The sequence below is a fragment of the Cnephaeus nilssonii genome, assembly GCF_951640355.1.
Source record: "Cnephaeus nilssonii genome assembly, chromosome: 5".
NCBI classification, from domain to species: Eukaryota; Metazoa; Chordata; class Mammalia; order Chiroptera; family Vespertilionidae; genus Cnephaeus; species Cnephaeus nilssonii.
In genome coordinates, this window is record NC_137076.1 from 76,983,093 (window position 1) to 76,993,425 (window position 10,333).

The 10,333-nt window shown below is 49.9% G+C and overlaps 1 protein-coding gene across 1 annotated transcript; it reads right to left on the reverse strand.

The window, feature by feature from the left end:
* Positions 1-5,780: 5,780 nt before the first annotated feature.
* On the reverse strand, positions 5,781-8,990 carry IL9 (interleukin 9; the record flags this gene model as incomplete). The annotated part of the gene is made up of 3 exons (XM_079770274.1): positions 5,781-5,891; positions 7,375-7,506; positions 8,877-8,990. The coding sequence occupies 3 exons, from the start codon at positions 8,988-8,990 to the stop codon at positions 5,781-5,783; spliced, it is 357 nt and encodes a 118-aa protein (XP_079626400.1).
* Positions 8,991-10,333: the final 1,343 nt, after the last annotated feature.

The following is a 10,333-nucleotide window of genomic DNA, read 5'->3' on the forward strand; positions in this document are numbered from 1 at the left end:
TGTGACCCTGGCCTCAGTGAAGAGAGAAGAGAGCGTCTGGGCCCTGTAAGTACTCTTCCTGTATTTGGGGTCTCCTGCCTCCCTTATTGTCCTTTTATTTCTCTGTGGAATGAACCTCAGACTAGGGAGACCTTGGCCTTGGGTTCTAGTTCCAGGTCTGTCATCAGCTAGCTGCGTGGCCTTGGCAAGCTTTTGCCTCTGCTGCCCCTCAGTTTCCTCATCCGTAAAATGGCCATACAGAGTATCCCTACTTACCTTCCAGGGCTTCAATAATAATCAAGTGCAAAAGTGGTTTTCTAAACTGTAAAGTGCAAAACATAGGGGTTAGAGGATGGTCGGGGGTTGAGGTGGGAGGGGTCCCCTGTGATTTTTCTTCCTGTCTTCCTCTCTGTGCATCTGGGGTGTTTGCATTTTTCAGGGGCCACACAGGATGGCTGCAGCGGTGCTTCCTGGGCCTTGTCTCTGCAGGTGAAACCCCGAGAGCTCCAGATGCCTGGCTCCTAGGCCTTTGGACTGATACGTGAACATCTGATATGCGTACTTGGGGAGGGGTGCTTGCAGATGCTGATAAGGCCCTTCTGTGCCCAGGGTGTCTGACGAGTCATTGACTCGAGTCCTTCAGGGTTCTGGCCCCTCTCTCAGACTGACATCAAAGAAATTTCCAGGAAACATTTTGTCCAGCAGAGGAGTTCAGCACATAAGCACCTCGGATCCAGAAAAGCCATCCACAGGATCACTGCTTCCCCCCACTGGCTGAAACTGGGGAGGGGCCAGTATTCTCTGGGCTCAGTCACCCCTGCCAGTCACAAGACCCACCCCAGTGCCCTGCCCTCTGCCTCCCGGCAGCGAAGGCCAGTCTCTCCCCCACACACCTGCTGACTCGGAGGATGCTGCTGCATTCACTGTTGTGCTGAGGTCAGCACCTGGTGCTCCCTGCATGCTTTATTGGTGTTTGCTGAGTGACTCACCACAGCTTCAGGTGTGTACAAAACAAATGAACTTCAACTAAATGTAGTTTTTTTTCAAGCATCCATTCTACCTGATGGCAGAAAAAGTAATTTTGCCATTTCAGGCTAAAATTCCGAAATCACAAGTGAAACGCAGCCAGTTCAGGATTCTCTCCTTCTCCCTGTCCTGAGGGTGACTTTAGTTAGATTTGGGGGTTTGGGGTATAGGAGAAGCTTCTGTCTCTTGAGAGATACATCACCATTCCTGGCATCCCCCCTCTCTAGTCCTAAGTCCTGGTCTTTCCTCTGTGGTGGCTTCTGTGGAAGCGTCTTCATTCCCGTTTGGCCCTGGCCACATGGCCCATGCATGCCATATCTGCCTACCAGGGCCTCTCTGCTATGCTCCTTGTCACATCCATGCCCCTCTCTGGTCAAAGTATTTGATGAGACATTTCTCTAAGGAAGAAATATAAGTGGCCAATGAGCACACGAAAAGATGTGTCAAAAGATGCCACACCAGTTATTAGGAAAATAAATCAAATTCACAGCGAGATAATTGGACTGGGATGGCTACAATGAAAATGATAGATAATAACAAGTGTTGATAAGGATGTGGAGAAGTTGGAGACCTCATGCATTGCTGGTGGAAATATAAAATGGTGCAGCCACTTTGGAAAACAGTTTGGCAGTTCCTCAAAAAGTTAAACTAGAATTACCATGTGACCCAGCAACTCCACTCTTAGATGTAAACCCATGAGAAGTGAAAACATATGTCCTCACAAACACCTTTACATGAATGTTCACAGCAGCACTATTCATAATGGCCAAAAGGCAGAATCATCCCAAACGTCTATCAACTGATAAATGGGCAAATAAAATGCAGCATATCCATAAAATAGAATACTATTCAACAGTACTGAAGTACAGCATCAATACCTGCTACAACATGAATGAAATGTCAAAGCACCATGCTAAGTGAAAGAAGCCAGTCACACAGAAAAACGCGTATCGCGTGACTCCATTTATAGGAAAAATCCAGAAGAGGCAAATTTATGGAGACAGAAAGTAGTTTACTGGTTGACGAGGCTGGAGGAAGGGGGGATAGCGAATGGCTGCTGATGTGTACAGGGTTTCTTCTAGGGATGACGAAATGTTCTCAAGTTAGATTGTGGTGATGGTTGCCCAACCCTGAGACTATAGTAAAGGCCATTGAATTAGCCACTTTACATGGGCGAATGGTCTTTGTATTTCTGCTGAGGGCTCCCTTCCAGAGGAAGAGAGGTCTTGGTCTGGGTGGGGAAGGAATCACAGGGTTGAGCCTTTACAATATCGTCCATTTTCAAACCGGATGGGTGGGAAGATAGAGAAACAGATGCATGGGGACTGGTCAACTCAAGGCCAGCAGCATCGGGGCGTGGCTTTGGCCAGCAGTGGTGTGGCCTGGTCAGGAATCTCTTTTGGAAACAACTTAGCCTGGGTCCTAGCAACATGGACGAGGCGGCTGACCAGCTGATGTGTGGAGAGCTGCAACCCCCTGCTGGTCAGATTGAAGAGTTGGCTCTGGAACAGTGGTTCTCAACCTTTCTAATGCCGCGACCCTTTAATACAGTTCCTCATGTTGTGGTGACCCCCAACCATAAAATTATTTTCGTTGCTACTTCATAACTGTAATTTTGCTACTGTTATGAATCGTAAGGTAAATATCTGTGTTTTCTGATGGTCTTAGGCGACCCTGCTAGCGGTTCTCAACCTGTGGGTTGCGAACATGAGGAACTGTATTAAAGGGTCGTGGCATTAGAAAGGTTGAGAACCACTGCTCTAGAGTCTGGTACCTGAGTGAGGACCTTGGCTTTACCACTTGTAAACAGTGTGCCCCAGGCAAGTTGTGTAACCTCTCTGGGCCTCGGTTTCCTCATTTGTGCACTGGGAATAATTATATGAAATAATTACATATCTGTCTCAAGGGGTGGTGGTAAAGATCCAACTATACATTCTGCAAAGCATGCTGAGCACAGTGCCTGGTAACAGTAAACGCTCCGTAAATGTGAGTTCTCCTTCTAGAGAAATCACAACTCTCGGGGCACAGGGAGGAGGGGAGTCACCTCACCCAGACCCCAGAGAAGAGAAGCCGGCTTTAAGGTTGCGGCAGGGGTGGGTTCTGCGGGTTTTACAGCTTTTGCAGAAAAGCCGAGGGAAACCACCAAACCCTGCTGGGGATGAACCTGTGGCCGTGGGTTGCAGCTCATCTCTTTGCCCACCTCTCCGGGCGGCGATTGTGTTCCCAGGTTCATTCTGAGCCCAATCGCCAGCATCTGCCCCTGCCGTGATCTCAGCGTGGGTGTGCTTGCAGAGGGAGGAAGCCGAGACTGCGGCCTGTAAACCACATTGTGTAACGCGACACAGCTGCGTCTGGGACAGTCATTCAGCAAACCCAGAAGGAGGAGAGGAGAGGAGAAGGCCCTGCAGCGCGGCCCGGACCCCACGTGGCGGGCCATCGGTAGCTGCTGAAGCCTGTGTCCCTCCTGGAGACGCCCAGCCCGCCCAGCCCAGGTAAGCCTGGGAGAGCCCTCTGTGAGGGGGGCAGAGCCGGGCCGAGAAGGGCCCTCAGCCCTCTGCACAATCCTGAGTCCAAACAGCTCCCAAAGCCCAGCGTTTGTCGAGACTCATTTGGCTGCCAAACCTGATCACCTCAAGCGGCGGCTCCTGTGTTTGCTGCAGAATATTAATGGCTTTCATTACGGAATCCTGCCCCGGCCCTGCTCTGGGTGTTATGTAACATATGATGTCTGCACTGTGTATTTCCTTCCTAAACGGCTAAACCGTTTGCCTGCTGAAGATTACCTGGCCCCAGGTTTTTGGAGACGGGCGTGTGGGCTCATATTATTTTAAATCTCTTTTACCCTCAGACTGCAGTCAGGGAACACAGCATAGGCAGCTGGTATTCACAGAATAAGAGCAGAAGGGAAATGCACGGGTTTTGCATCAGAGACAGCTGGGGCGGAGTCCGGTCTGACTCTCCCCAGCTGGGCCTGGGGAGATCATCCCGCCTTTCTGAGCCTCTGTTTCCCTCTCTGTCACACAGGAATCACAACACCCACCCCCGTAGCCATTGGGGGACTGACTGAGATGAGGCATGCTTAGAGTAAGTGCTTAATATTACATGCCAATATTAACAAATAATAATAAATGTATTGTTTGATAGATCCTTTTCTCAGTTTGTCCGTGGGAATCCACAACCCAGCTAGGGAGACAGGCAGGACAGCCCTCTGGGTACTGCGTGCAGGGGTCACTGTGTGTGAAGAGGGGGGCGCCGAGGACAGAATGCTCAGAGTCTCAGGGAAGAAACCATAGAGCAGATGCTGGGAGAGCCTAGTAAACACAAATCCTCACACCCAGAAACCTTGCTAGAACTTGCGTCCCACCCCCACTCACCCACCACTGCCACACAACGTTTTCACTTCTCGAGAGAAGCAGGTGGGTCAACAAACTGTGACGATGGTCTATTTGTCTTAAGGTCTGTGTCCCCTGCAAAATGCTTGGTGGCCTTTAGCGCTGAGGGAGGACAAAGGCTAACCCAGTGGTGCCTCTAGACTTAGAAATCCAACTTGTTGCCTTTGATACACACACCCCTGCAAGCTAACCGCTGAGAAATGTATCTTTCAGTCCAAACTAAGATTTTAAAAAGCACGACTGACTATCAACATGGAACCACAATTTCTGTCCCCAAGATAACAAAACACTCCCCTGACATGGGCCTCCTTTGCTAAAACTCCTCTTTCTCCTTCTCCTCTGTGGGAGGGGCTGGGCTGCAGGAGAGGGGTTGGGGGGCAAGCTTGTGCCTGCCCCCCTCGCTAAAGGAGCTGCACAGCCCCTGGGACCCGGCCACTTAGCTCATCAGAGAGCCTCACTTTGGCCAAGGGCTGTTTGCAGTGCAGGTCACATGGGATGTTGTTGAGGTTGTAGTTGATTGAAAATAACAGCTGAGCAAAGCCCTTGGAGAAATTCTGTCTCTTGGTGCTCTAACCGTCCCATGTTATTGTGGTCGAAAGTCCCCAAGAAGTCTAGCCCAATAGGGAGGGAAGCACTTCTACTCCTGACAGTGCCCAGGAAAACGGCCCCCATCCTAGGTGCCTCTAAGCTCTTCCCAAGCCTGAAGCCTTCGGGCTGCAGGGGCGGGGGCCATTCTGATGGCCAGACCACCCCAATTCCTCTGCACCCCACCAGGCCCTGCCCGGCCCTGGAGGTGCTAGCCGGGGGTGTTTACGGGGCGGGCTGTGTGGATCCCAGGGTTCCTCTGGTTTGTGCTCTGACCCAGCGCCTGCTCCACGACTGGCTCCTGGCTCGGCCCCAGCACTTTCTGTGCATAAACGTGCCCACATTCTTGAGTGCTCTCCCCGCTTCTGGGCTTGCCAAACCACTAGCTTCTCCCACCATTAGTCTCTCAGGGCCCCAAACTCTTGGCGATGCCGGAACCTCCCTCCCCCAGCACCCACAGCTGGGGCGCCTCCGGCATGCCCTTGTCCCCCAGCAGCAGTCCTCAGGCTCCCCCCGCAGCCCCAGCCCCCGCAGCCATTCAGCCCTTTGGCAGAGCTTGTTGCTCTTTGTGCTGAGCAGCAAGGTGGGAATCAGCACCTGGAGACCAGATGTGCTCTTTTTTTTCATATATATTTATTCCAAAATAAAGATATAACATTTTAAACAAATATATATTTTTAAGTATAAAAAATATAACAATTGATTTTGATTTAGCGTGGCTTACTTAATTTTTAAATTGCAACAACTTAAGGAGGAGGCTTTTAAAATTCAATAAATAGAATAAATACTATTTTATCTTTATGCTCTGCCTCTCATCCTTTCTTTCTGGAAAACTCCCAGGAGGCTGTTGAGAAACATCAGTGTGTTGCCTGTAGTGGTTTGGTTGCACGGCTGCTCACAGGAAAAATTCTGTGGGGATAAAAGTGAACAAAGACAAAGTGACTATAGCAGTATGGAACCCAGCAGCCCAGGAACTGCCCTGCCAGAACCTGCTGAGGGGAGGGGGTTCCTTGGGGAGAGGCTGGGCAGGCAGCAGGGAGCTTGAGACACAGAGCAAATGGATGGGGAGGCCCAGGGCTAGCATTTTGTGTAGACACGCAGGGAGCTGACTTTGTGGTAGGATTTCAGGATACACACACAAACACACACACACACACACACACAAACACACACACACACACACACACACACACACCTATCAAATGGTCCTAAATCTCTTTATTAGGGAAAACCTTTTCTTGGGACTCTTTGAGGCCAACAATTTTGTTACTGTCTTTTTGGGTTGTCCTTTCAAGGTCATTTATAGCACAGTGGTGAAGGGCAGGGCCTTGAGGTCACATTGACCAAAATTCAAATCTCAGCTTTGCCACTTATTAAATACTAGAGGCCTGGTGCACAAAATTCGTGCACGGGGGGAGGTCCCTCAGCCCAGCCTGTACCCACTCCAATCTGGGACCCCTTGGAGGATGTCCGACTGCTGGTTTAGGTCCCATCCCTGCTGGCTCCTAACTGCTCGCCTGCCTGCCTGCCTGATCACCCCGTAACTGCTCCCTGCCTTGGTCCCCGCCACCGTGGCTTTGTCCAGAAGGAGGTCTGGAAGATGTCTGGTCTAATTAGCATATTACCCTTTTATTAGTATAGATGTGGCCTTAGGAAAATTAGGTAACCTCTCTGAGCCTCAGTTTCCTCCTCTCTAAAGTGAGGGTGATAAACCTGGCAAGTATGCAAGGTAGCTACACAATGAAACGGTATACATAAGCCCTTAGAACCACATGCTGTTGGTGGTAGAAACGCGTTCCGTTAGGCAGCTGAGTGAAGGGCCCTCAGCCTTCTATGAGCTCAGGTGGCGATGCTAACTCCCACAGTGCCCACTCCCTCCCCTGCCCTCCAGGGACCGGTATAGGCTGCAGAAGATAACGTGCTGATGGGCATGTAGAGCAAATGGCAAACTCTCACCTGGGTCTGGGTGAGTTTTCCTTTAAACACCTTAGCCAACCCTCCCCCAAACCTTCTTTAACTTGCAGGCTACAACTGCCATTCTGTTGCTAATACGTTAGCAAACTGAATCTCTGGATAAGTTAGTGTTCTGTGGCTATGGCCCCGACTCCCTAGATTTTAACATCTAATTACAATCAGATGCATTTGTTCATGATGCAGTAGGTGGAGAGAAGGAAATGGTGACAGAGGTGTCTTTAAAGCTAGGGAACATCGGCTATCCGAGGCAGCGCTCACTTAAATCTGTTGTTCTGATTCATTTTCTGATATGTCTCTTCTCGACCTGGAACTACCAGTTCCACCGTCATCATCCATTCTCACTCAGACAGACTGGGCATTACATTCACACGGAAACAGCTGAGCCGAGTAGGGGTATCACAGATGAAGGCACACTCACTGGGCACTTGTTGTTCTTCAGGGCTCCGACCGTCTTCCGCACCCGGTTGAAAACCAGGGGGAAGCTTGCTCTCACCGTGGTGTTGGCCATCTGGGCCAGGCCCTCCTGGAAGCAGGGTGCTGTGCAGTTGTCCTGGGGAATAGAAAGGGTGTGTGAAGGGAGGCACTCAGCAGACCCCTCTGAGAGGGAATTAGAAAAGAATCCTTTTAGGCACTATTTTAATTTAACCAACGTAGCCTAAACGGACCACGTCCCTTGCCAGCCCGGGAAATGACCAGTGTTTCTGGGGAGGCCCTTTGTCCACAGCGACACCCCTGCAGGTTTCAGGATGTTCCATCCAGGGAGCCTGAGGCCTGCGGGCCCTGGAAATCAGCCAGTTCGGAGTCTCCTTGTCAAACACTGCTCCCTGTTCCGAGTCTTGCAATAGTGAGTTTGAAAGTCAGAGAAGAAAAAGGCCTCTCACACCAGCCAAATGGGATGTGCACATGAATGCAGCGGTGTTTCTGCAGGAGCTAACGTCAGGGGCTGGGACGAGGGGCGGGAGGGTAGATTTGCGTGGTGCTGCCTGTCCGGTTCTCAGCTGCTGGGTGGGCCTGACCTCAGCTGGGGCGGGAGCTCTGGTTCTCGAAGTCCTTGCTTCAGAGAAAGCAAAGCAGGGCCCCTTGGATGAGCTCTTCCTCCTCACCCTTAGCCAGAAAGTTTCTGCCACGCTTCCTCTCGGCTCAAGTGGCCAATGACCTTCCAGAAGCCCTTTCCACTTCCCCTCCCCCCACAACCTTGGTCGCTGTCCTCCCAGAGGCCCCCTACAGCAGCTAAGTAGACAGTGCCTCCAGAGAAAAGATGAAGAGTTGCCGTTTTATTTACATTGCTTTGCAACCTTAGAGATATCATCAAATGCATTAGAAAGTAGTGGGCTATATCATTTGTTATCATCTCAGTTCCAGTTTGATTTAATCATGCACCTGGCACAACTAATTTAAAAGGACAATCAAGATTCTTTTTTAAATATTAAAAAGCGATCCAACTTCTCAAGGAGCATAGAGCTGATCAACTACAAATAAATCTATATGATATAGAATTCCCAGAGCCTGGTCTTGAAAGGAAACACTAATCTATAGCAACTGTAATTAAGTAACACTTGCTTATCTAAAATACCAAGTAAAGCAATTATTTTTGCTTAACCACTTAAAAAAGAAGGAGATCAAGATTATATGCTTTTACTATACTTACAGAAGGAATGGGCAGACACAAACAATTGGTCACCTGCAAAAGAGTAATTTCAAAGTGAAGATTCCAGATATGGAAATTAAAATCAGCTTGAAAAGATTTTAACTGAGCATTTACTCACATTGCCGCTACAGCTGCATTTTGCCAGTGGATCTTTCTAAAACAGATTAAGAGACAAGAACCCATAATGTGTGATGTGTTCTTCATTCTCCTAAAATGATGCACTTACATTTCAGTAGCTGCCTTTCCCACTGGCGCCCCTCTCCACAGCTTACCTGCAGGTTATCAATGAGGTGCGTGATGTCCTTGATCCCTACCAAGGTCAAACACCCCTGCCCAGCCACAGAGCCGAAGAGAAGGGCAGAGGCAAGGACCACAGTCAGGAGCATCTTGACACAGAGTTGGAGCTGAGCCTGCAGACACCTTCACATCGAGTCGTATTTAAAGCTCCCTTGCAAACGTGGAAAAACCCCGACATCAAACTGATACCAAGTGCCCACTTTTTCTCTGTAAGTTTGGGTCACTTGACATTGAAAAAAAAAAAGGTACACATATTATATCAAACTGAGTCACTTGGCAAAGACTATGTTGCATTATCTCAGGAAATATCATTCCATAGGAAAAGTTAAAGATCTTAACAGACACACACACACACACACACACACACACACATACACACACACGCATTTTGAGGCAGAGGTTCTGGTTGTGAGAGTTAAAACACTCTCCAGGAAAGCCCAGGGCTGTATTTTCCCTCTTTCGCTTTGTTGGAAATGCGCTATAGTAATAGCCAGACACGGGTGTTCTGATGAAGGAGGGGCTGGGCTGGGTGGGAAGAGGATGGCGGGACGGGCAGGAGGATGAGAGAGAGTGCAGTTTCCTGAGCTGCTCTGTGGGACAGGTTTTTGCAACCTCGGTCTTTGCAAACTCAGTCTAGTCACTGCTACCTCAACCTTACTGTACTTTATTCCCAAATTTTATTTTATTTTTAATTTTTTCTTTATTGATTAAGGTGTTACATATGTGTCCTTATTCCCCCATTACCCCCATCCCCCCACTTCATGGGAACCAAGCCATGGAAGGCTAAGCCAGGAGTTGGTGGCCCAAGTCAGTGTCTCTTCTCCCATTGCCCTTCTGCTCACTCAGCTCAGGCCTCTGCATAGAAGGGAGGGGCTTTGACATCACCGGCTGCCTCATCTCGGAAGGGCTGGAGGCCCGTCCTGTCCTGTGCTGTCTGGGGAGAGGGCTTGATGGCCCATGAGCCAGAGGTCTGGTCTTGGTGTAGCCAGGTACCCACCATCTCTGGTATCTCCGGTAGGTAGGTCCTGGTTTACTAGGAGGAGCCCCACATATTCAACTCAGGAAAAAAATGAGCAAACTAACATTTTTTTCTCCCCAGGCCACACTCTGGCCTGCCCAGTTGGGCTTGGGCCACCACCCTCCTAACCGCCCCACGAGCTGGTGCAGGGAAAGGTGATCAGGGCACACGGGTGCTCCCTGGGCAGGTTACCCAGCCTTTCCAAGCATCAGTGTACCGCCAACCCTCACCTGCACAGGAACCGGGGGCGGATGGCCCAGTCCTGCCTCATGGAAGGATGGGAGCATTCCATTCAGGATGCTTCCTCAGGAATGAGCCAAGTTTATTGGGAATCTGGGCTGGTCTCTGTCATACCCTACTCATGTTCTGCTTCCACCTTCCCCACCGCCCTCTAGTCACAGTGGTTTCTTTCTA